Source organism: Salvelinus sp. IW2-2015, unplaced genomic scaffold (genome assembly GCF_002910315.2).
Source record: "Salvelinus sp. IW2-2015 unplaced genomic scaffold, ASM291031v2 Un_scaffold463, whole genome shotgun sequence".
Classification (NCBI taxonomy): domain Eukaryota; kingdom Metazoa; phylum Chordata; class Actinopteri; order Salmoniformes; family Salmonidae; genus Salvelinus; species Salvelinus sp. IW2-2015.
This window is the reverse complement of record NW_019942557.1, coordinates 212,703-239,295: the sequence shown is the minus strand read 5'-3', so window position 1 is coordinate 239,295 and position 26,593 is coordinate 212,703. Positions and strand designations below refer to the sequence as shown.

General features: G+C 44.0%; 3 protein-coding genes across 13 annotated transcripts in view; all 3 read right to left on the bottom strand.

Annotated features, from left to right (window-relative positions):
• The window catches only part of pknox1.1 (pbx/knotted 1 homeobox 1.1), a 13,067-nt gene extending 3,095 nt beyond the window's left edge, over nt 1-9,972 (bottom strand). The window contains exons 1-11 of one of the 7 annotated variants that reach the window (XR_011475138.1): nt 8,670-9,804; nt 8,178-8,241; nt 6,898-7,007; nt 6,506-6,677; nt 6,018-6,206; nt 5,489-5,633; nt 5,147-5,244; nt 4,325-4,453; nt 3,046-3,122; nt 2,705-2,868; nt 6-451 (exon numbers count right to left, since the gene is read on the bottom strand). Coding sequence is in view for 6 of the 7 variants with exons in the window: in XM_024135471.2 (XP_023991239.1) it covers nt 270-451; nt 2,705-2,868; nt 3,046-3,122; nt 4,325-4,453; nt 5,147-5,244; nt 5,489-5,633; nt 6,018-6,206; nt 6,506-6,677; nt 6,898-7,007; nt 8,178-8,255 (1,344 nt within the window). In the remaining variant the exon portion in view is untranslated. The other 6 variants (XM_024135471.2, XM_024135473.2, XM_024135474.2 and 3 more) reach the window with 6 other exon arrangements.
• A 584-nt stretch (nt 9,973-10,556) lies between these two features.
• ndufv3 (NADH:ubiquinone oxidoreductase subunit V3) lies at nt 10,557-16,777 on the bottom strand. 2 transcript variants are annotated; one of them, XM_024135468.1, is made up of 5 exons: nt 16,675-16,777; nt 16,047-16,152; nt 13,988-14,403; nt 12,757-13,924; nt 10,557-10,919 (listed from the first exon to the last, which is right to left on the bottom strand). In XM_024135468.1, exons 1-5 carry the CDS (start codon nt 16,717-16,719, stop codon nt 10,726-10,728), a joined length of 1,929 nt encoding a protein of 642 aa, XP_023991236.1. In that variant the 5' UTR covers nt 16,720-16,777; the 3' UTR covers nt 10,557-10,725. The 2 variants fall into 2 exon arrangements, with proteins under 2 accessions (XP_023991236.1, XP_023991234.1); XM_024135466.1 differs by having other exon boundaries at nt 12,757-14,403.
• An 8,193-nt stretch (nt 16,778-24,970) lies between these two features.
• LOC112068342 (antifreeze protein Maxi) overlaps nt 24,971-26,593 on the bottom strand; it is a 10,750-nt gene continuing 9,127 nt past the window's right edge. For all 4 annotated transcript variants that reach the window (XM_070438116.1, XM_070438115.1, XM_024135461.2 and 1 more), the window contains exons 5-7: nt 25,644-25,707; nt 25,420-25,544; nt 24,971-25,298 (exon numbers count right to left, since the gene is read on the bottom strand). In XM_070438116.1, coding sequence (XP_070294217.1) covers nt 25,267-25,298; nt 25,420-25,544; nt 25,644-25,707 — 221 coding nt within the window. In that variant the 3' untranslated portion in view covers nt 24,971-25,266. The remainder of the gene's footprint in view (nt 25,299-25,419; nt 25,545-25,643; nt 25,708-26,593) is intronic.

Genomic DNA, 26,593 nt, shown 5'->3' with positions numbered 1-26,593 from the left:
CCCGCCTTATTCATTGTTAGCCCGCCTTATTCATTGTTAGCCCGCCTTATTCATTATCAGCCCGCCTTATTCATTGTTAGCCCGCCTTATTCATTGTTAGCCTACCTACATAATGTGTCAGTTGAAGGTCTTAACCACCACACACACACACATATATATATATATACACACACACATATATATACATACATATTAAAACAAAGCACACAAAGTTTGTTTTTAAGTGTGTATGTCTTCGTGTGTGTGTGTGTGTACAGTACGTCTGTGTCCTACTGCAGGGAGTCGCTGTTGTCCAGGCCCAGCCCAGCCATGTCGTCATCATCGTCCTCGTCCCCGCTGTCTCCTGATTCGTCCTCGCTGTGCCCGCCCATCATCACCTGCTGCACGGCCAGCGTGGCACCGTCTGAAGTCAGGCTCCGGAGACCCTCCACACTCATCATCACCGTGGTTCCTGGTGAACAGACGACCAGGAGAGGACGTCAGTGGCATCACAGGTAGCACTCATGTTTTTCTCTAGTGTCTTATTTCCACACAAAGTGAGTCCCATTGTGAAATAAGTCGCTTTAACAAGGGAGCCTTGAATTTGCCTTGTGACTTAATTCTCCTTGTGGCTATCATTTCCATTACAGTAAGCGCTTGCGCCTAGTTACCTTAAAAACAAGTATAGCCAACAGCTCTAGCAACTCTTGAAACATAGCAGTGCTTATCCAATGAGCAGTGTAGCAAGTCAGTACTTGATCGACCTGGCCCGAGTATCCTGGAAGGATATTGACCTCATCCCATCAGTAGAGGATGCCTGGTTATTCTTTAAAAGTGCCTTCCTCACCATCTTAAATAAGCATGCCCAATTCAAAAAAWWTWGAACCAGGAACAGATATAGSCCTTGGTTCTCTCCAYACCTGACTGCCCTTGACCAGCACAAAAACATCCTGTGGCGTTCTGCATCAGCATCGAATAGCCCCCGTGATATGCAACTGTTCAGGGAAGTTAGGAACAAATATACACAGGCAGTTCGGAAAGCTACGGCTAGCTTTTTCAAGTAGAAATTTGCATCCTGTAGCACACATTCAAAAAAGTTCTGGGATACTGTAAAGTTCATGGAGAATAAGAGCACCTCCTCCCAGCTGCCAACTGCACTGAGGCTAGGAAACACTGTCACCACCGARAAATCCACTATAATTGAGAATTTCAATAAGCATTTTTCTACGGCTGGCCATGCTTTCCACCTGGCTACCCCTACCCCGATCAACAGCCCTTCACCCCCCACAGCAACTCGCCCAAGCCTCCCCCATTTCTCCTTCACCCAAATCCAGATAGCTGATGTTCTGAAAGAGCTGCGAAATCTGGACCCTTACAAATCAGCCGGGCTAGACAATCTGGACCCTTTCTTTCTAAAATGATCTCCCAAAAATGTTGCAACCCCTATTACTAGTCTGTTCAACCTCTCTTTCGTATCATCTGAGATTCCTAAAGATTTGAAAGCTTCCGCGGTCATCCCCCTCTTCAAAGGGGGAGACACTCTAGACCCAAACTGCTACAGACCTATATCTATCCTACCCTGCCTTTCTAAGATCTTCGAAAGCCAAGTTAAATGCAAGTAAAACTAAATGCATGCTCTTCAACCGATTGCTGCCCGCACCTGCCTGCCCGTCCAGCATCACTACTCTGGACGGTTCTGACTTAGAATATGTGGACAACTACAAATACCTAGGTGTCTGGTTASACTGTAAACTCTCCTTCCAGACTCACATTAAACACCTCCAATCCAAATTTAAATCTAGAATCAGCTTCCTACTTCGTAACAAAGCATCCTTCACTCATGCTGCCAAACATACCCTCGTAAAACTGACCATCCTACCGATCCTTGACTTCGGCGATGTCATTTACAAAATAGCCTCCAACACTCTACTCAACAAATTGGATGTAGTTTATTACAGTGCCATCCGTTTTGTCACCAAAGCCCCGTATAAGACCCACCACTGCGACATGTACTCTCTCATTGGCTGGCCCTCGCTTCATATCGTCGCCAAACCCACTGGCTCCAGGTCATCTACAAGTCTCTGTTAGGTAAAGCCCCGCCTTATCTCAGTTCACTGGTCACCATAGCAGCACCCACCCTTGGCACACGCTCCAGCAGGTATATTTCACTGGTCACCCCCAAAGCCAAATCTTCCTTTGGCCACCTTTCCTTCCAGTTCTCTGCTGCCAATGACTGGAACGAACTGCAAAAATCACTAAAGCAGGAGACCCATTTCTCCCTCACTAGCTTTAAGCACCTGCTGTCAGAGCAGCTCACAGATCACTGCACATAGCCCATCTGTAAATAGCCCATCCAACTACCCCATCCCCATACTGTATTTATTTAGTTATCTTGCTCCTTTGCACCCCAGTATCTCTACTTGCACATTCATCTTCTGCACATTCTACCATTCCAGTGTTTAATTGCTATATTGTAATTACTTTGCCACCATGGCCTATTTATTGCCTTACCTCCCTTATTCTACCTCATTTGCACAGGCTGTATATAGACTTGTTCTACTGTATTATTGATTATATGTTTGTTTATTCCATGTTTAACTCTGTGTTGTTGTATGTGTCGAACTGCTTTGCTTTGTCTTGGCCAGGTCACAGTTGTAAATGAGAACTTGTTCTCAACTAGCCTACCTGGTTAAATGAAGGTGAAATAATAAAAACAATTAAGTACCATCTGGCATCTGGACCTGTTGTTGGGTCATCCCCGTGGCGATGGAGTCAGGCCAGAAGCGCTGTAGCGGCCTGTTCGGAGGAGGTTTCTTCTTGTTTTTGGGTGTCTCCGAAGAGCTGGCGTCCAGCATGGGCTGCAGGATTCGCCTCCGCGCGTTTATGAACCTGAGAGAGAAGGAGGAAAGGTTGGACCAATCACGAGAGGGGAAACAAGGGGTTTGACCAATCACTAAACTTGACACATTATTGGATTGGTTCACGCTAGGAGAGGTTGTTCTTTATGGTATTTCATAGTCTTAGGTGATAGTTCATGGTAGTGTGGCATGGGTTCATGTAAATCACCAGTTGTTGACTTGGAGGAGGCTTAGGTTAGTTTGGGTAGCGATCTGCTTCTTCTCATCCTCTGTGGGGTAGGGGTGCTATAGAAATAAGACAACAGTCATTAAAGGAAAAATCCACCCAAAACCACTAATTCCTATAATTTACAGTGTTAAATAACAATATTAAGAACAATATTTTTTGTGAACAAATGTTTCATTTTGCCGTCATAATAAGGTTGGTAGCAACAGGGAAAAATATTTGTGGAAATCTGTTGCAGCTCAAATCCACAATGAAATGCTCTCTCTATGGGCTGGCCAGCTAGCTAGCTACACACAATAATACCAAAGAACATATCAGCATGTAACGTTGCTCACAGAGTGGAGTCTGACATTTTCAAAGGCAGAAATACTTTTGAGGAGATGGGAAACGTAGCCCATGCTACGTCAATGGGTTGCGTGTGCAATCTGAACCATTCTGGGACAGGAGTGAATGGGAGTCTATTGGACACTGGGTCAAAACCCAAATATTAGCACGAATTTCATCAACAAGATGTACAACTTTACACATTTTTCCCGAGATAATTAACTTGCTATCTGTAGTATCGTGTAGCTTTGGAATCGTAACATTACGTACTTTCGAGGAAAATAGGCCCATTTTTCGACATACACTGACTTTGAGAAGGAATTGTGTCACGATTAGCTTGGCAACCGCGTGACGCAGCATGACAACGTGAACGCAATTGGTCGACAGTCTGCTGGATGGGGCATTATTCGTTCCTTCATTCATTGGATTACTATCTCTTTTCTATAATATCTCTGGCAACGGCACCATGCAATGCACCCAGGACTGAAGAGGCAGACAAAGGAGAAATGTGCTTAAATTACACATTTCTCGAGGTAGGAGTATCGCAAAAATACAATCATAGGCTCATACGAGAGAAGACATCCTACCGAGTTATGACATCGACCAGTATTGAAATCTGACATGTATGATAGACGTTTTCACCATCTAAAAGTCTTATTCCAGTGTCGTGAGAGAGACTTCGTCACAATACTACGTGATACTGGCTGGGTTTCTGCCTGCTTAAAAACGCCAATAACTCAAGCTACAAATGAAAACATGAAATGACCCAGGGGAATAGATAGAACATCACTCAGAGGTGTACAAAAACAAAATAACATTCAAAATGGGTGAACCTTTCCTTTAAGTAGTTAGTGTTTTCATCTTGTACTGCAAGCCAATCAAATCACAGAATCATTCCAGGTTGTAAACCTATAGAGTGTGCCTGTGTTCTACTCACCCCGATGTGCTGGAAGAGCCAGGAGCGCATGACGTTGGTGGCTTGTTTGGGAAGAACGCCACGCTTGTTCTTGGGTGAGCTGTCGTCGTGGTTGAAGAAACTCAGGTCCTGGTTGAGCTGCAGCTGGAGCTGAAGAGAGTTACAGTTAGGTTTCTATATTCTTTCACATTTACGCAGCATGGGAGGGGGGCTGGTCAGCGTGGGAGGGGGCCTGGGTCAGCGTGGGAGGGGCTGGTCAGCGGCAGTGTGGGAGGGGGGCTGGTCAGCGTGGGAGGGGGGCTGGTCAGCGTGGGAGGGGGACTGGTCAGCGTGGGAGGGGGGCTGGTCAGCGTGGGAGGGGGGCTGTTCAGCGGGCAGCGTGGGAGGGGGGCTGGTCAGCGGTCAGCGTGGGAGGGGGCTGGTCAGCGTGGGAGGGGGCTGGTCTGCGGGCACGTGGGGGGGGCTGGTCAGCGGGCAGCGTGGGCGGGGGCTGGTCAGCGGGCAGCGTGGGAGGGGGCACTGGTCAGCGTGGGAGAGGGGCTGGTCAGCGGGCAGCGTGGGAGGGGGGCTGGTCAGCGTGGGAGGGGGGCTGGTCAGCGGGCAGCGTGGGAGGGGGCTGGTCAGCGGCACGTGGGAGGGGGCTGGTCAGCGGGCAGCGTGGGAGGGGGCTGGTCAGCGGGCAGCGTGGGAGGGGGCTGGTCAGCGGGCAGCGTGGGAGGGGGACTGGTCAGCGTGGTAGGGGGGCTGGTCAGTGGTGGGAGGGGGGCTGGTCAGCGGGCAGCGGGGAGGGGGCTGGTCAGCGGGCAGTAAATGTCAGCCTCCAGATGTGTTTGTGTGTCTTACCTGTGTGTTCTGGATACGTATGGTCTGGGGCGAGAGGGTCTGTGACACCACCTGGCCCTGTGAGTTGACTACTGTAACTGGTTGGTAGACTGTGCCACCTGGAGGAAACACAAGGACCCAACAATGCTTTCAGACTAGTCCTTATTTATTTTCATAAACTGCTGGTACAGAAACAGACAGCTGTACGCTAAGGGCCGGTTTCCGGCACACAGATTAAGCCTCGCTCGTCCTGGACTCTCCATTGAAATATAATCCAGGACTAAATTTAATCTGTGCTCGGGAAACCGCCCCTATGATTCCTATTGAAGTGAGGGCGGTGGGGGTTGGTGTCTGAGGCTCTACCTGTGGTTGTTGTATGCCAGGGTGACATACCTGCTATAACCTGTGTGGGGTTGACTGTTGTCACGGTTACGTTGCCTTGCTGCAGGGCCGATGCTGGCACCACAATCCCCTGGGGACTGAGGGTTCCTGTGAAAGAGCTGGACGTCTGCACGACACACACACACAGAGAGGTTAAACGGAGTCTTCATGGGTCAATAGTCTGTGTATATAGCATCATGTGTGTATATAATAGGCAAGGTGTGATCTATGTTTTACGGATTCAGTGTGTGTATAGCAGTATACAAGGGTGTGTGTATTGCAGTATACAAGGGTGTGTGTATTGCAGTATACAATGGTGTGTGTATTGCAGTATACAAGGGTGTGTGTATTGGCAGTATACAAGGGTGTGTGTATTGCAGTATACAAGGGTGTGTGTATTGCAGTATACAAGGGTGTGTGTATTGCAGTATACAAGGGTGTGTGTATTGTGGATTCATAATGGGTGTGTATGACGGCAGCAAAATATATCTGTATGGCAGGGTGTGTGTACCTGGATCTTGGTGGGGGAGAAACCCTGTCCAGATGTGTAGGGGCTGCCAGGTTCTCCACTCAGCAGCGTCTCGCTGTTCATCTTGGTCTTGAGACAGGAGATGTAGCGGCTGCAGAAGTCCTTACACAGGTCGCTGACCTTCTCCAGCTCCAGCAGGTGGATCCGCAGCACCTGGATGGCCTTCACCATCTAGGGGTCAAAGGTCAGGTCAGAGAGAGGAGTTATGAGAGGCCAGGACGTTTGCATTGAAAATGGCATGTGCATAGTAGTAGTCTTATAGTAAATACACAATTTATTCCACTGGTAGATACTTTAGTATAAGGCTGTTGTAATGTTTATGTGTGGCCAACTGGCTTCATCAAACAGCGCCAATGAAACAGTAGCTCACTTTCCATGTGTCATTTGCATAAATGTATGAATAGTGTCACTAGAGGTCATTGTGATGGAAAATCATTCAAAGAATATTAACAGCAAATGAGGGAGGTCACCAGATTGTCGAGATCAGGGTCCTCACTGAAGAAGGCTTTGCCCTCTTTCTCCTGGCTGCGGACAAAGTTCTCAATGTCCACGTCGAAGCTGGCTGACGTGACACAGTCTGAGCCCTGCGTAGACTGCTCACATTTCTCAAAGAGCAGGGCCAGGAGAGGAAACAAGGGATGCCTGCAACAACACACACGGACACACGAAGAGACATCACTAAATTGCCATAATTTACTTTTATATTACACGTGGTAGTGTTTACACTATATTTTCGTTAGTAGGGCACATAAAGCCCCGACAACATCTACGACTGACAGCAGCAGCATTTCCTTTTTGAAAGTAATTGAGGTGGGGGTTGACCAAAGCTTTGTCAGGGGGTCAACAGAGTCAGGGGGTGTACCGGTATATGGAAGCCTTATCTACATCCATGGGGGTCTGGGGCTCAGTGGGGGTTGGACTGGAGGCTGCATCCAAACCCTCCTCACCGTCCGCCTGCTCCACCCCCTGCATCTGGAGAGAAACGGAAGCGAGGGAGATGAGATGAATGCAGAGTGAGGAGCAATAGCAGTGGTTAGGTAACGCTCAGAACCCTGCCTCAACAACTACTAAATAAGCCATGAGAAGATTGGTCTTGTTGGCATTGGTAATAGGTTGGAGGACTGTTTTCTCAGTACACAATGGAAGGAAATAGCCTAGCTAAATTATTCTCAAATGGGTGAATGATACAGAGGTTGTCAGTGTCTCTTTGGACAGGAGTAGAATAGAAACATGAGTCGTGGCATATCATGTTTACCCATTACCGATAGCTACACCAAGCTTGTCTTTGAGCGAATTAATTCAGACACCTTCAGTGATTGGAAGCCAACGTGCTCCTCCTCTCATATTTTCACACTGCCTACCAGCAGCTAGCCAGGCTCACTTCCAAYAACATAAATCACATCTCCAGCCATGTGATTGAACCAACAATGGCTTTGATTGAGAGCAAATGTGCTGAAAAAGACTTGTTTGCTAGAGCAGGAAAACCTCAACATTGATATGTCCTCACCATTTTCTCAAATCAAAATAAAATCTTATTTGTCACATGCGCCAAATACAACAGGTGTAGGTAGACCTTACTGTGAAATGCTTACTTACAAGCCCTTAACCAACAACGCAGTTAAGAAAATAGAGTTAAGAAAATAAATATTTAATGAATAAATGTAAAATATATATTTTTTAAGTAACAATAACGAGGCTATATACAGGGGGTACCGGTACAAAGTCAATGTGCAGGGGTACAGGTTACTCAAGGTCATTTGCACATGTAGGTAGCAGTAAAGTGATTATGCATAGATAATAAACAGCGAGTAGCAGCAGTGTGAAAACAAAGGGGGGAGGGGTCAATGCAAATAGTCCGGGTGGCCATTTGATTAATTGCTCAGCAGCCTTATGGCTTGGTGTAGAAGCTGCTCATCCGTAGTTTTGGCAATACATTCTAAATAAATACTAATAAATCATTTAAGGAATTACAATACACCCAAAAACATTCAGCAGGAAATAATTACAGTAGTTCTACTTTTTTTTTTAATCCAAACTTCAAATAAGCAACTCAAGAACTTAAAATCTTCCCTTACACCCATGCTCGTGGTTTAAGTAGGCCGCAAAACTGAGCCTCAGACTAAATGTGTCCTTCTGACCCACCTGCTGCTCTCCCTCCAGGTACTTGTCTATGGAATCCGACTGGGCAGCCATCATGTTGGCGGACCTAGAAAGACACATAGATCCACACACTGTTGAGAATTAAAAAAGGCTATTATAGTATAAATTACTCTTCATGATGAATGGAGATTATTTGAAAACAGGACAAGTTACAAAAACGGACATTTGTATTTGGTAAACAATATTGACTAATACTGCACTATGGAGACGGGTTGAGGTAAATTGCTAAACTACAGTGAAAATCTATTGAATTCTTTTTCACTCTTTGAAAGACCAAGTGCTATAAATATTTGATCCTTATTGTAGTCTAAACCATAGAAATATGAATGTTTTTAATGGCCTTAACACAATTACATTCCACTTTTATACTTGATTAATTCCCATGTTTATGAATAGAGCATGGCAATGCTGGATTGCTCTGACAGAGATTATCTACTCCCRGTAGTGCAATAACATACGCGATAATGCAGCTACCTATTTGACTGTAAGGTCTTCGTCCAACGAGAATGAAACATGAATTTACATATAAAAGGCTTAGGAAACAAAGTCTATAAGGGGAACAAAATGTATGAAGTTTATACGCTGGCATTCGAAATGTACTGCTTTGTTTAAGTCTTTGACTTATGTTCGTGTGCAAGGATACATCCTTGCACACAACAATGTTGCGAATCGATGAGCATCATACATGTCTTATAATTAAACCAGGTTAATGTTTATGGTCTTAACTGATGGCACACACCCACCATGTTAAACCGATTTGCTTTTATCGCTGCCATTCTCGCAGCAACAAAGCCAACTAGCTTCTTGATGGTTAGCAATAGCAAGCAATTATTGGATTAGCTTTCAATCATATGAAGGAAAGCTGTCGAGTGAGACAATTCAGTGTAGTAAAAATTCAGTTTCAGAAAACTTAACTACATTTATTGCGATGTTTACTTGTTCAGACAAGGTCGCTAAACAAAATAGCTAACGTTAGTTTATTTACGAATGCAACTATCTAGCTAGTTAGCTTACTAGCTAATAAATTGCGAATTTTCTTTTGCCCACTAAATTACGCGATAACAGCCTCAAATGTGTACTAAATGTAATATGCATCAACTCTCTTCATGGCCACAACACCAACTGAAGAGTCCTTGTTTTAAACGTTAGTTTGCAATAGTGAAGTTAGCAGAAGCGCCATATTTACAGCGGTGTCTGAGACGGATTAGCTACCACTTTCACAGGTAGCTGCGCGAAAATACAGTAAAGTGACATAAAATGCTGCTGGATTAAAGTGTATATAAACGCGTATTTCATCCAATATGCATTGACATTGTATTAAAATATTATTACTATTCGTTAATTCATTTATAAATATTAGTTTCTAATTTTAGTTCTAAAATCTTGCCCACAAGCAAGCAAGCAAGCGACAGCTGCCTATCCCTCCCCTGTGCCACTCGCGATTCAACTGGAAGGGGTAACTGGCTGGGGCCTTGCATCTAGCTCTCGCCCTTGCTTTTTCAGAATCCTTCTTTCCCACCCCCCCTAGAACGCCGACATTTTTTTCTCGGATAATTTCCATCTTCCTTGGCTCCGGCCATCTATTCAATGCTACATGAACTCCACTGGCCTCCCTACCTCCCGGGTTTTTGCCCTAGGCATTATTCTGTGCGGCCCAGATTGTTTGATTGATAGGGAACGGAAAAAGAAGATTTTGAGTGACAGCTTACCTGAGTGCCAATCTTCGTCACACTGACAAGCGGCTGCAGCAATCGGGATCCGCAGTTGTCGTGCTGCGTCATCGCGCATGGTCACGCAGGATATTTGGCTCATGAATATTTATAGAGAGGGGGAGGAGATGTGACGTCTGGTGTGCCTTGTTCTTGCCCCAAATATATGCATCTTTTTGTTTGATTTAACTAGGCAAGTCAGTTAAGAACAAATTCTTATTTACACTGACGGCCTATCTTGCTGGTGGAATGCCTGGCAAAATCTAAACTACTGCTGCTCTTTAATCTAGGTCAAAGCAAAATGAAAAGCCTGTTATAACAATGCAATTAATGTAATTAACTTGACATTGTGACTATTACAAGGAGCTTTATCCTCCATCAGTGGGTAATGTATTATTACATACAAAGAAGATCCATTCTCAGATGTGCAGTGTTGTGATTGTACTGCTGTGATAATTAGGTCAACAGGAGGTGCCCTGAACGATCAGACAGAGTCTAAGTCGGGAGTCATTAAAATAGAAAGTAAATAAAGAATATTTGCATATACAGCACTATTCAAATAACCCGGGCAAAGAATCAATGTTAGATATTTTCCCCTTATTAAAAACGAGAGAAAAACCTTAAACAATACAAAATATCTCAACGCCTCAGATCCCTTTTGTGTAGTTTAATATACGATTTCTTATAAACAGAATTACAAGCACATCTTAGGGATCATAAAGTACAAGGCAAAATCATTATTATTCTAATAAAGACATGGGGTGGTCAGCGGGATCAGGGACATGCTGTCTGCGGACATGGGGCCTGGGTTCCAGTCTGTCTCAGTGCCTGGGGGAGGGTCTACCAGAGGAGGGCTGGGGCAGACGGTACTTGGCCATCTCCAGGTCCAAGTCTGCGAAGGTGTAGTGGTTGTAGTTGTGGTGCTGGAGGTTCTTATAAGTGCTGTTGTCGAAAGGCTCGGGGGCTGGCTCTGGGGCTGGCTCTGGGGCTGGCTCTGGGGGTGCAGCTGCCGCCTCTGAAGGTGGTAGAACACAGAGACGGGTATAAGACACAGCACAGACATAAGGGTATTGGGTACCCTGACTGACCTGGAGTTTGGTTAAATAAAACCAGAACCCAAAGGTAGAAATAGGCGGTTTGCGAATTGGTGAGTTCCATTTGGTTTTAGAGTGTTATTCGGGAACCCCATCAACTGTCAAAATCGAGCAGAAAACCATTCTCATAAGGAATAGAAAATATTTTTTTAAAGTATAGTCACAAAAAGTGATGCCCATACATGACACAGCATTTACTTATCTTAAAAATGTTTTTTTTTTTTTTAAAGTGCACATTTAAATATTCACCCATTTGACAAAAGTAATTTATGGTGGGGCATTTTCTAGTGTTAAGGATGTATCCCCACCTATAGAGCCTGGAGACAGGCTGATGTGAATGGTCTTAGCATCTATTGTCTACGGCACAACCTTCTGGGAAGGAAGGGGAGAATGAGGATAGCAAAAGGGCACTAACAGCCAATTAGAAAATTAAACTGGCATACAAATATAACTTTGGCAGTAGCATGAATGAGACATTGTCAATTGGGAAGCATGTAAAAATAAATGTATTATCCTTGAAGTAGGATTATTCTTGACCATATGAAATAAGGTTTTATATACTGGTTGTCATGTTTTTATATTCAAAATACCAAATTGGACAATAGCCAGACCATTATTAAAATACTACTGCAATATTGTAAGCTGACTTGTTGGGGGCAACCCGCCTATTTGAAACATCAGGCTTAAATAGAGGGTTAACAGGTCCAATCACACTGAAATAAGTTAGGTGACGGTCATACGCAAAATGACACCTTCCACCTCATGTGCATATACAGACATTTTCATTAATTGATAGCATGCATATCCACACAAGCCCAGAGTAAGAGAGAAAGTGGGAGAAAGAAGTGAAAGGAGACCAATGAGTGATCACTCCCAGCTTCGGTTCTTCAAGCTGGAGTCAAGGGTGGGAGAATGGTTCACTGTAACGTTACCATTAGCATGTACAGTACACTTTAGCATTTAGCATGTACACCATAGCATACAACCCAGAATCCGAATACATACGTGTCAATGGACATGAGATAATAATATATACCAAATACAGTAAATAAAACCAAAACACCCTGGGAGTAGAGATGGAGAAAGAAAGGTGAGACATATGGACAGAGAGCAGTGCTCCATCTGGGAGATCACGAGTCATAAGAGTGAGGGGAGGAAACAGGGCAGGATTAGTTTAGGTTTTTGTTTGTGTGAAGATTCCAACACGAGCCAGTCAAATACCATGCATCGCAGTGTCCTCCAAACATTCCCAGTATGAACCTCTCGAGGCACAGTGCAGGCAAGGTATTAAAAAGGCAAAGCTTTTGTAAATAAAATTAAAATATGCAAATACAGAGACCCAAAGTCCCAACTGGGAACCCTCAGTATATAACAAGAGAGTTCAATTGCAAGGCAAGCAAGCAGGGCTAAGGTGAAAAGCATACAATTCAAACATGCGTCTCACACTTGGCTGAAGTAGCTAAAGTATCACGTTGTGTGAAATGAGTATACTTTCACTTAAGAATTTTGCCTTACACATTTTGCATTATGACTGGCAATAAAGATAGCTACAGTCAATTAAAATGGCAAAAGAAAATAACTGCAAAAAAAAGTAGAAGCTACAGCTAAAGCCGAACCACTCATGTGACGCGATATACAACGTATTAACATATAACCCTACGTGTTATGAAGGACATTTTAAAGAAATATGGCCATCTGTGGTTGGAAAAGTCCACAGAGGAGAGAAAGAGTAGGATTTAGACGAGGTGTTGTGTATACCCTCTGATGTCTCATTCGGTTCTGCCTCAGCCAGGGCCTCTGCAATCAGCTCCTCTCCTGCGGCTTCAGCCACTACAGGGGCGTTGTCTARCAGCTCCTCTCCTGCGGCTTCAGCCACTACAGGGGCGATGTCTACCAGCACCTCTGCTGCGGCTTCAACTGGGGCAGCTTTAGCAACGGCCGCTGCGTCTTCCGCCGTAGGTTCAACAGGGGTTTCAGCAGCAACTTCTACAGGGGCAGCTTCAGATGCTTCTTCTGCCGCTTCCGGTACAACTTTTGGAGTGACTTCTAGTGCAGCTGTGACTTCTGGAGGCATCACTTCAACCTCTGGAGCAGCTTCTGCAAAAATCTCTTTGGGTACACTAGCGATCGCAGGGGCAGAGTCTACTAGCTCCTCAAAACTTGTAGCAGGGGCAGTTTCAGGGCCAACTTCCAGGGTAGCTTTCACTGGGGCTGCTTCCAGGGTAGCTTTCACTGGGGCTGCTTCCAGGGTAGCTTTCACTGGGGCTGCTTCCAGGACAGTTTCAGGAACAACTTCCAGGGTAGCTTTCACTGGGGCTGCTTCCAGGACAGAGGTGGGGTCAACCAGCTCAGCACTTGCAACTTCTGAAGCGGTCGCTTGAACTTCTTTGGTGACTTCTGATGCTGCTTCGGCTACAACTTCTGGTGCTTCTTCCTTGACAGTTTCAGCAACGGCGTTCAGAGGCGCTGCAGGTGTAGCTTCTTGCACAGCTTTAGCAGTGGCCACAAGGATGGCATCAGACGGCACTGCCACCTCAGCATCGCTGGGCAAAGCCACTGCTTCCTTTTCTGCGTCTTTCTTTTTTTCTGCTAAGATATCTGGTTTTGCCTTTGATTTCACTTCGGACATCTCATCAGAGTCGGTGTCAGAGTCGGAGGAGTCAGAATCACTGGATGAGGATTCAACGGCTGGGGCTCCAGGTTCAGTGGAGGCTGCAGCATCAACTACAGGTGGATCGGCAGAGGCTGAAACTGGAATGTCTTCTGGCGCGGGAGCTTCATCAGCAACGACAGGCTCAGCAACTGGGGGAGCGGCATCCGTGACTTCGGTGGCAGCGTCGATTACAGGTTGAGCAGAATCGACGATGGGAGCAGCAATGTCAGCGACTGGAGCAGGTTCGGCGACAGCCTCCGCAACTGAAGGAGCCTCTGCCACAACTGCTTCAACTGGGGTGGCTTCACTGGCGACAGCCTCAGCAACTGAAGGAGCCTCTGCAACAGCGTCAGTGACTACTGCGGCCTTGGCAACTGGCGTAGTGGATTCTACTACTGGTGTCTCTGGTGCTGCGGCCTCCTCTGTGACAAGGGATGTGATCTCTGCAACACTCTCAGAAGCAGGGGCAGACTTAGCCACCGCTATGACTGGAGCGGCCACATCTACAGCAGGACTAGCAGTTCCTTCAGCCACAGCAGTTTCAGCAGGCATAGAGTCAGCACGGTTTGCAGAAGTGGTAAAGGTAGCTGGTTCTGCAGCTGCGGCTATTATTGTTTCAGCAGTGACGGGGCTAGCCACTGATTCAATTTCACCTAGAGCCTGTGCTGGGGAAAGTCCTGAGGCTGAAAGCTTAACGGGGAAGGCAACCGTGGTGTTGCAAGCTTGTAGTGCAGCCCTCTCTTCTGAGGTCTCTAGGGATGAGGAAATGGTCAGTGGAACAGGTTACACAAAAGCATGTAATAGTATATAGCCTAATCAGTATGTTCCTCACAACCAGGAGGCTTGTCTCCAAATAAAAAGCACCTATGCCAAACACAACACAGAAAACTCCTCACACCAAAGCTACTGTGGCACTACAGTTTAACCATTGTAATTTTACATTCTCTAGATTATTATGATACATCCCTGTTAGGGATTTTAGGGATGTTAACAGTTAAATCGGTTAGCTGCTAAAAATACATTTTGACCGGTTAATGCTTATCGGTCTATAGGTTAATTTCCATAATTTTGTGGGATGAAAGTGGTGCGCATGTATTTTCATTAGTCGTCACGCATCTTATTTAGTTCGAGGAGCATAATAGCCTACCACCTGTCAGACATCGCCAGAGTAGCTCCTCACTGGAGTGAAACATGCTTTTGTAAGCCCAATCATTGCGCAACAAATACAATTTCTAAATGCAAATCGCATGTAAAAAAAAAAAAAAAAAAACTTTGGACACGATTAAAAAAGGCACTATTTTTATTTGTCAATCTCAAATCGTAACTAAAGCGCACCTCCCATTTGCCATTAGAGTGCATAGGCTATAGTCAACGGTAGGCATGCTATCTGCGTATCACCCACCACTTTGCAATGTGAGCTTGAGGCAGGAAATGTCTGAAAGCTTTACTACTTCAAATAATGAGTTATGTCTTACCTTGGAAAAGTAGCCTTGAGAAAATCCATCCATAGAAACTATTTTATAAAGACTTCCTGATGCCATTAACCAGCATTTCTCTCCTGATCTGGTTTTCATATGCACTTTCTTCCATTGTCCAGAAGCCAAAGGCACAATCCTAATCATATAAGCAACCCATCCTAGTTGTTGTTATAGATTTCCCCCTCTTTCTAAGTTTCTAACAGAGAAGTTAATCTCTGTCACAACTACTATCATAAGGTTTAGAATGGTGTTTTCCAGCAAATTGCATTTTGGCAAATGTTTGAAAATAACTTTTCATTAACTGCTTCATTACAGGAGCTACATGTTCAATACTAGGCTATAGCTTTTTGACTGTTAGATTACAGGCTTGCTATTGTTGCATGTTTCCAATTAAGCTCTTAATGAAAAATGTCTAGTCCTTGTATGCATGCATAGTATCAGAGAAGAGACAAAGCGAGATCTTTAACTCTACCTCAAAATCTGTCCAAAACAAGCCCAATTCGCTTCTATGTCACCTGCCTTCCAGCCTTGGGACAACCACCATTGTTAGGGCGGAAAAATAAGCATCTGGTCATTATATAGAGATATATTATAGTATTTTCTGTTGGTCACATTTTACTGTTTGGATTTTTTGGGGGACTGTTTGTTAACCAGTTAATGCATCCTTAATCCCGGTTCCAGTGCAATCAAGCAAATGTTTAAAAGAGAATTACAATTGGTTTTAGGAAATGGTCATGGTTAATCTGTAAGATTCCAGGGTGTGGTTGTATTGGCACATCAGGGAGATAATCCAAGTGTGGGCTATACCCGAGAGAGAAATGACGTTACTGTTACCTAGGGGGAGAATAAAAAGGACCGATAATAGAACATATTAACGTAAATGAAGGGGGAAAAAGTATAAATAGCTGCACTCTTACTTGTAGCCGTTGCCTTTTTAACAGCTTTCTTTGGCTCCTCAGCCTTGGTGCAGAATGCCGCGGCAGAGGAGCTCCTCAAAAGGCCCCAGGTCTCTTTCTGGAGAACCTAAACATTAAGAAATACATACCATTGTTTTATATTGTAAATTCAGCATTCATTAGCCTAGCCCTGTGTTCCAGTCTGTTTATGCCCTCTTGCCAGCTCCTTCTGGAATTGTCTGCCAAACGTTTCAAGCTTGACAATGGGACCAGGCGAAGCAAATTTTGATTTAAGTTATTCAATGTGTTAGCTAGTTAACTACGTAACCTAAATATCTAGCTTAATTCTGATTAATGAGCACGTATTTTTACTATGCATTATGAATGTCATCAGCACAATTTGTGACTAAATAAAACGCCAGAGATGAAGCATAGTCTCAAAACATGAGATGTAGAGGAAGGTAAATAGAGCTAGCAGTCCTGCTACTCCGATCAACAGGACAGAAGGACGCTAGCTAATGTTAAAAGAAAACGGTTACGATACGTTGATTAGTGTACAAACCAATCATCTAACGAAAATGTTCTTTGCAAAATAATCGAAATGKCAACTGAAGAAAAACATGCTTAGACAATAAACAACGAATAGTACCTTGAGAGACCCCAGTCGCCCTAGCCGAAGTAAGGAGGTCGCCATTTTGGTGCTCTGTCATTTATTTTCCGTGGGGAAACACAATATTTATATTGCTCTGTAAGCTCCTCCCCAGGCACGCTCATTTGGGCAGAAGTGTCTGGGAACGACAATAGTTCCTCATTGACAGGGTGATAAAAATAGCATTTACGACTTCAGTGGATTTTAACAATTGTTTAATTTATGCCATAGTAAAAAGTATATACTCCATATGTTTATTCTCATAATAGAAACGTAGTTAACAATTTAGAATTCTGATATCCTTTTTTTATTTTTTATTTAACCTGTTAAGCTGCCTTTATTTAACCAGGTATGCCAGTTGAGAACAAGTTCTCATTTACAACTGCGACCTGGCCAAGATAAAGCAAAGCAGTGGTACACAAACAACAACACAGAGTTACACATGGAATAAACAAACGTGCAGRCAATAACAATAGAAGAAGAAAAAATCTATATACAGTGTGTGCAAATTAAGTAAGATTAGGGAGGTAAGGCAATAAATAGGCCGTAGTGGCGAAGTAATTACAATTTAGCAATCAAACACTGGAATGGTAGATGTGCAGAAGATGAATGTGCAAGTAGAGATACTGGGGTGCAAAGGAGCAAAAAAATAAATAACAAGATGGGGATGAGGTAGTTGGATGGGCTATTTACAGATGGGCTACGTACAGGTGCAATGATCTGTGAGCTGCTCTGAAAGCTGATGCTTAAGTTAGTGAGGGAGATATGAGTCTCCAGCTTCAGTGATTTTTGCAATTCGTTCCAGTCATTGGCAGCAGAGAACTGGAAGGAAAGGCAACCAAAGGAGGAATTGGCTTTGGGGGTGACCAGTGAAATATACCTGCTGGAGTGCATGCTATGGGTGGGTGCTGCTATGGTAACCAATGAGCTGAGATAAGGTGGGGCTTTACCTAGCAAATACTTATAGATGACCTGGAGCCAGTGTGTTTGGCGACGAATATGTAGCGAGGGCCAGCCAACGAGAGCATACAGGTCGCAGTGGTGGGTAGTATATGGGGCTTTGGTGACAAAATGGATGGCACTGTGATAGACTGCATCCAATTTGTTGAGTAGAGTGTTGGAGACTATTTTGACTCCTGAATGCTTTGTTGACTACGAACTTGCTTGTTTACCCAACTGTGGAACAGACTGTTTGTTCCCACACTTGGGACTCTGACTCTCTATTGGTTACACAGACTCTTGGCCTCCCTTCCTATTCTGATCACCTCTCGCCGGCTTTGTATTCATGTTACCTAATGAAATTGCTGTACAATATAATCTTGTTGCCATCTGATACACATTCAAATGTCATTAAAAAAATCAACACTGCAGAGCTCTCCCTGTCCTCTGCCGTGCCCTGATTGGATTACTGCTGATGATATCTGGAAATGTGCATGTACACCCTGGCCCATCTACTGTTGCCAGCCCCAATTCTGACTTGTGCTCTGATATCTGTTTCACTGATTTCTGCTCTCGCAAAAGCCTGGCTTTCAGCACGTTAACACTAGAATCTTAACTAAAATTGATCAATTGAAAGTGTGGGTTCACATCTCCAATCCAGATGTCTTGGTCATTACTGAGTTAGGAAAGAGTGTTTTGAACACGAATGTTAACCTTTCTGGTTATAACCTTTTTCGGGCAAGAGAGATCTTCCTAAGGTGGTGGAGTGGCATTCTTTACCAAGGAACACCTTCAGTGCTCGGTTGTCTCCACCCAGTCTGTCCCTAAACAATTTGATTCGCTGGTTTTAAGCATTACACTTTCAAATAACTCTTTGTTGACTGTTGCTGGGTGTTATCGTCAACCTTCAGCACCGGCCTGTACCCTACCTGCCCTCAGCTCTCTTCTGGCCCCTTACACTAAGTCTGAATTTGTCCTGCTAGGTGACCTAAACTGGGACATGCTTAAACCACCTGACCAACCACCTGACCAAGTCCTAAAGCAATGGAACTTCCTAAATCTTTTTTCAAATTATTACCAATCCCACATGGTATGACTTCAAACACCTAGAAAAGGCTACTCTCCTTGATGTTATCCTTAAAAATAATCATAATAGGTATCAGTCTGGTGTCTTCTGGAATTACCTTAGTGATCACTGTTTTAAGCCTGTGTTCGTAATGGCTGCTTAGTGAAATMACCTGTCCTGATTTGTCATAGATGCTTGCTAAAAAACTCTGAGCAAGCCTTCCTTCCTGACCTGGCCTCTGTAAATTGGTATAGAATCAGCTCGATCCCCCTCTGTCAAAGATGCTTGGACCTTCTTTTTTATATTTTCAGTGGTATTGTTAAGAAACACGCCCCCATAAAGAAAATGAAACTGAAAAACAGGTTCAGCCCCTGGTTCGACCGTGACCTGGCAGAGTTACTCCACCTCAAAAATTCCATTTGGCGAAAGGCTTGGCACACGATATTCTCAGGCTGACTGGCTCTCGTTCAGGCAAATGAGAAATAAGTGCACTCAGGCTATCCGGAAGGCCAATGTTAGTTACTTTAAGGAGCAGTTCTCTCTCTGTGGGTCTAACCCCAAGAAGTTCTGGGAAACGGTTAAAGACCTGGAGGATAAACCATTGTCGTCACAATTGCCCATGTCCCTTAATTTTGATGAGGTGGTTGTTACTGACAAGGAGCACATGGCTGAGCTCTTTAATCACCACTTCATTGAGTCAGGATTCCTACTTGACTCAGCCATGCCTCATTGCCAGTCCAACATTTCCTCATATCCCACCCCTTCTAATGCGACTAGCCCCGATGCTCCTCACACTTTTTCTATGCCCCGCTACAACATTTCTCCCTGCAGGCAATCACTGAATCTGAGGTGCTAAAGAAGTTCCTTAAACTTGACCCCCAAAAAACATCTGGGTCAGATGGTTTAGATCCTTTCTCCCCCTTTTAAATAAAGGATGCACCGTGACTGACTTCCAAGCAATGGGAACCGCCCCCATCATTGCCAAGCCTATCTCTGACCTTTTTAACATGTCTCTCTCTGTGGAGGTTCCCATTGCTTGGAAGGCAGCCACGGTGCGTCCTTTATTTAACGGGGGAGATCAAGCTGATCCTAACTGTTATAGGCCTATTTCTATTTTGCCCTGTTTATCAAAAGTGTTGGAAAAACTTGTCAATAATCAACTGACTGGCTTTCTTGATGTCTATAGTATTCTCTCTGGTATGCAATCTGGTTTCCACTCAGGTTAGTGATGTGTCACTGCAACCTTAAAAAGGTCCTAAATGATGTCTCCATTGCCCTTGATTCTAAGCAATGTTGTGCTGCTATTTTTCTCGACTTGGCCAAAGCTTTTGATACGGTAGACCATTCCATTCTTGTGAGCCGATTAAGGAGTATTGGTGTCTCTGAAGAGTCTTTGGCCTGGTTTGCTAACTACCTCTCTCAAACAGTGCAGTGTATAAAGTCAGAACATCTGCTGTCTCAGCCACTGCCTGTCACCAAGGGAGTACCCCAAGGCTCGATCCTAGACCCCACGCTCTTCAAAAATATACATTAACAACATAGCTCAGGCAGTAGGAAGCTCTCTAATCCATTTATATGCAGACAATAGTCTTATACTCAGATAGCCCCTCCCCGGATTTTGTGTTAAACGCTCTACAACAAAGCTTTCTTAGTGTCCAACAAGCTTTCTCTGACCTTGTTCTGAACACCTCCAAAATATAGATCACCAGTGTGATTAATACCTCTGAGGGTTTAGAGCTTGAGGTAGTCACCTCATACAAGTACTTGGGAGTATGGCTAGACGTTACACTGTCCTTCTCTCAGCACATATCAAAGCTGCAGGCTAAGGTTAAATCTAGACTTGGTTTCCTCTATCGTAATCGCTCCTCTTTCACCCCAGCTGCCAAACTAACCCTGATTCAGATGACCATCCTACCCATGCTAGATTACGGAGACGTAAACTTTTAATTTTAAATTATTATTATTATTTTTTCTCCCCTTTTCTCCCCAATTTTCGTGGTATCCAATCGCCAGTAATTACTATCTTGTCTCATCGCTACAACTCCCGTACGGGCTCGGGAGAGACGAAGGTCAAAAGCCATGCGTCCTCCGAAGCACAACCCAACCAAGCCGCACTGCTTCTTAACACAGCGCGCCTCCAACCCGGAAGCCAGCCGCACCAATGTGTCGGAGGAAACACCGTGCACCTGGCCCCCTTGGTTAGCGCGCACTGCGCCCGGCCCACCACAGGAGTCGCTGGAGCGCGATGAGACAAGGATATCCCTACCGGCCAAACCCTCCCTAACCCGGATGACGCTAGGCCAATTGTGCGTCGCCCCACGGACCCCCCGGTCGCGGCCGGCTGCAACAGAGCCTGGGCGCGAACCCAGAGACTCTGGTGGCGCAGCTAGCACTGCGATGCAGTGCCCTAGACCACTGCGCCACCCGGGAGGCCCTACGGAGACGTAATTTATAGATCGGCAGGTAAGGGTGCTCTCGAGTGGCTAGATGTTCTTTACCATTCAGCCATCAGATTTGCCACCAATGCTCCTTATAGGACACATCACTGCACTCTATACTCCTCTGTTAACTGGTCATCTCTGTATACCCATCAGAAGACCCACTGGTTGATGCTTATTTATAACACCCACTTCCCTCTATATGAGATACCTACTGCAGCCCTCATCCTCCACATACAACACCCGTTCTGCCAGTCACATTCTGTTAAAGGTCCCCAAAGCACACACATCCCTGGGTCGCTCCTCTTTTCAGTTCGCTGCAGCTAGCGACTGGAACGAGCTGCAAAAAACACTCAAACTGGACAGTTTTATATCTATCTCTTTATTCAAAGAGTCTTCATTCATGGACACTCTTACTGACAGTTGTGGCTGCTTCATTTGATGTATTGTTGTCTCTACCTTATTGTCTTTGTGCTGTTGTCTGTGCCCAAAAATATTTGTACAATGTTTGTGCTGCTACCATGTCGTGTTGCTGCCATGTTGTGTTGCTACCATGTTGTTGTCATGTMGTGTTGCTACCATGTTGTGTTGCTACCATGTTGTGTTGTCCTGTGTTGCTGCCATGCTATGTTGTTGGCTTAGGTCTCTTTTAATGTAGTGTTGTGGTGTCTCTCTTGTGGTGATGTGTGTTTTAATCCCAGCCCCCGTCCCCGCAGGAGGTCTTTTGGTAGTCCGTCATTGTAAATAAGGATTTGTTCTTAACTGACTTGCCTAGTTAAATACTGGTTAAAAAAATGTTTAAACATCTGCGGGACGTTCACCCTTTAGCAATGGGAGGACAAAAGCTGATTTCTAAATGCTGGATATGGAATTGGTCAAGAGACTCAAGTTGAAAATGTGAGCCACAGGTTCAGGTATAATACCAGCTGCTATCTTTAAGAGGTAGGGATCTAGGTTGTCTGGACCTGCATACTTTTTACTGTCTATTGCCTTTAGTGCTTTATAGACATCTGCATAAGAAGAAAAGTTAAAATGGTTCACATGAGGGCCTATATCATAGTTTACTGTAACAGAGCTTACATTCGAGGCCTGGGCCCCAACATGATCAAAAACTGTACCAGCAGATATGAAGTGCTTGTTAAAAACTCCTACAATATGGGCTTTATCCTTCATTTAATTAGAGTCCATAATTAAATGGTCAGGAAGGTCAGAGGATACATTAGAACCTGACACTGATTTGATTAGCTTCAAGAACTTGGTAGGGTTGTTTAGGTTCTCTGTGACTGCATTTAAATAGTCATCTGATTTGATTAGCTTCCATAACATGGTAGGGTTCTTTAGGTTCTCTGTGACTGTATTTAAATAGTCATCTGATTTGATTAGCTTCCAGAACTTGTTAAGAGTTGTTTAGGTTCTCTGTGACTGTATTTAAATAGTCATCTGATTTGATTAGCTTCCAGAACTTGTTAAGAGTTGTTTAGGTTCTCTGTGACTGTATTTAAATAGTCATCTGATTTGATTAGCTTCCAGAACTTGTTAAGAGTTGTTTAGGTTCTCTGTGACTGCATTTAGATAGAAATCTGATTTGGACTTCCTGATCAATCTTGTACATTTGTTTCTTAGCGCTCTGAAGGAGGTCCAGTCAACAGGAGCATGTGTATGTCTAGCTTGAGCCGAATTCATTAATTCTGCCAAGTTATCTGAAAACCAGGGATTGTCCCTTCCACTTATTCCAAATTTCTTCACAGGGGCKTTCTTATCACAAATGGACACAAATTTCATATAAAAATAGTCCCAGGCAGTGTTAACATCTGTCAATTGGTACAGATAATGTAAGAACTGTCTAAATGCCTTTTAAAAATATAATGGGGTTTGGCTTTGGTCATTTTTGTATTTCTAACACAAGCAAATGCACAGCGATCACTGACATCATTACATAATATCCCAGTRGATACTCGCAAGGGGTATTCGTTAGAACAATGTCCAATAGCGTTGATTTGTTAGGTGCTCTTGGATTCGATCTTGTATGCGCATTAATTAATTGCGTGAGATTCAGCGTCACGCAGTTCTTTAAAAGAGTCCGATACAGATGTAAACATGTCCCAGTTTAAATCTCCTAWAATATAGTTAATTCAGAGTCATTTAGCTTGTGCAGGACATCAGAAAGAGAGTTACGTGGGTTTCCCGACGATATGGGAGTCCTTATATACGTTTTGGAAACTGTGTTAACAAACCTTCCAACGAGCTTCAATGCCATACAACACTCCTTCCGTGGCCTCCAACTGTTCTTAAATGCTAGTAAAACTAAATGCATGCTCTTCAACCGATTGCTGCCCGCGCCCGTCCGTCCAGCATCACTACTCTGGACGGTTCTGACATGTGGACAACTACAAATACCTAGGTGTCTGGTTAGACTGTAAACTCTCCTTCCAGACTCACATTAAGCATCTCCAATCCAAAATTACATCTAGAATCGGCTTCCTATTTCTCAACAAAGCATCCTTCACTCATGCTGCCAAACATAACCTCGTAAAACTGACTATCCTACTGATCCTTGACTTCGGTGATGTCATTTACAAAATAGCCCCCAACACTCTACTCAGCAAACTGGATGCAATCTACCACAGTGCCATCCGTTTTGTCACCAAAGCCCCATATACTACCCACCACTGCGACCTGTACGCTCTCGTTGGCTGGCCCTCGCTACATATTCGTCGCCAAACCCACTGGCTCCAGGTCATCTATAAGTCTTTGCTAGGTAAGAAGCCACTGCTCCAAAACCGCCATAAAAAAGCCAGACTACGGTTTGCAACTGCACATGAGGACAAAGATTGTACTTTTTGGAGAAATGTCCTCTGGTCTGATGAAACAAAAATACAACTGTTTGGTCATAATGACCATCGTTATGATCGGAGGAAAAAGGGGGACGCTTGCAAGCCGAAGAACACCATCCCAACCGTGAAGCACGGGGGTGGCAGCATCATGTTGTGGGTGTGCTTTGCTGCAGGAGGGACTGGTGCACTTCACAAAATAGATGGCACATGAAGGAAAATTATGTGGATATATTGAAGCAACATTTCAAGACATCAGTCAGGAAATTAAAGCTTGGTCGCAAATGGGTCTTCCAAATGGACAATGACCCCAAGCATACTTCCAAAGTTGTGGAAAAATGGCTTAAGGACAACAAAGTCAAGGTATTGGAGTGGCCATCACAAAGCCCTGACCTCAATCCTATAGAAAATGTGTGTGCGAGGAAGGAGGCCTACAAACCTGACTGTTACACCAGCTCTGTCAGGAGGAATGGGTCAAAATTCACCCAACTTATTGAGGGAAGCTTGTGGAAGGCTACCCGAAACGTTTACATTTAAGTCATTTAGCAGACGCTCTTATCCAGAGCGACTTACAAATTGGAAAGCTCATACATATTCATCCTGGTCCCCCCTTGGGGAATGAACCCACAACCCTGGCGTTGCAAGCGCCATGCTCTACCAACTGAGCCACACGTTTGACARAAGTTAAACAATTTAAAGGCAATGCTACCAAATACTAATTGAGTGTATGTGAACTTCTGACCCACTGGGAATGTGATGAAAGAAATAAAAGCTGAAATAAGTCTATTATTCTGAGATTTCACATTCTTAAAATGAAGTGTTATTTGGCTAAGGTGTATGTAAACTTCTGACTTCAACTGTATGTGAACACAACTTTTCTGTAACTGCGGTAAAAAGGCAAATCTGCATTCAGTAAATCATGTGCAGTTATACAATACAAACATGGGTAGTCTTACTTTAGCATTGCATGTGACTTACAATGATGACATTGATCAACTTGGAAAGAAAGACCGCAACAAAAGTAGAATATGGATCAGAGTTTATTCCCCCCATCCAACATTCCTGGATCATCCTATGTAAATGCATATCTATTTCACAGCTCAAAGCTCAGCCTACGCTTGACCTCCAAACATGTGCATCTAATACAGACTTTAAGTCAGAGAACTTTTATTTATACGGAATCAGCTCTATCCCCCCCACATAGAAAATTAAAAGGATTTTAGTATCAACTTCATACAGTTATCTTTAGACTTCCAATATTCATAGAACAGATGGACAGGAAAAAGCTGTATAATAAAAAAATAAAAACTGTTGATGTTTACTTGGGGGCCACTTCCTCCAGCTTGGGCTCTGGACAGAGACAGAGAAAATGGTGTGCAATGAGAATATTAATGCATTATATTCTTGGTCCTAGAATAATCTAATAAAGCATTTCAAAAAGGCTCATGGCCACCTTTATAAAACTACTAACCTGTGAACTTGAACTCTGGGAAAGCTGTGAGTTCTCCACCACCATAAAGCCGCTGGAGTTTAGTCAACTCCTCTGCTAAGTTCTTCTCATACGCAGGGCCTGCCTCTACCAAACCGCCACTGGCCCTGAGAGAAGAAAATATGGTTAAAATGTCCGCTTGATGACAAATGGGGATGATTGTGAGCAAGACAGAAAAGCTAGCCAAAAACAGCTGTGTAACTTACACACTCTTTGAGGAGTACTCGCGGATCGAATCCAGGAAGAGCTTCTGGATTGGGTCCAGTTGAACTGAGTCCAATGAAAGAGAACCACAATTATTTTATATTATTTTACAACAATTCCCCTTTTCAGTCTGGGTACCAGTCTATTTAGCTGACATTTCACTCCTTGCCACTCCTGTCATTTGCCAAAGAGACTGGCCTTTCACCAACAGAACGTTCAATATGCAGCCAGATTTTCAGCGCAGATCCTGATTGGTAGTCTGAAACAAAATGAATATTTCCCATAATAAAGTTATGTAACATCGAGGCGCGCAAATTTGGCGCATCATAGAATTTGAATTTTTAAGTGCCTAGATAGGACTTTGTAATGAAAGAAATAATGATACGGAAATGATTAGCCTACAAGATTCAATAGAGCTACGTTTGCTTCCGTTGCATCCCATTAAATGAGAGGAAAGAAACAAAACTGGCACCTGACATCATGAAATTAAATCGTTTTACTATCAGTCTAATTTGCAAAAACATTGTGATTGGATGATAGCTGTGAGGGTTATCGAAACAAGATCAAATCCTATGATCTCCTCGAGCTCATTAATGACAGTATTCATATTTGAAGATTGTGAAATGCTAGCCTATTTGGCAAACGACAGGAGTGGAATGCAATAGCTGAACGGAGACGGAAAGCAGGCTATGCCCCTTTTGGCTTGAACCACATGATAAAACTAATCACGTCTTTGACTAATACCCTCATGCACAAAAACAGCACTTAGAAGTGGTAGACTCTGTACGGCATCAACAGGGGTAAGAGAGGAAAGATTAAGTTAGAAAGGTCAGGTAACAGGTTATAAGTTGCTGTGAAGGGGGAATGCTATGCTTCACAGGGGGAATGCTATGCTTCACAGGGGGAATGCTATGCTTCACAGGGGGAATGCTATGCTTCACAGGGGGAATGC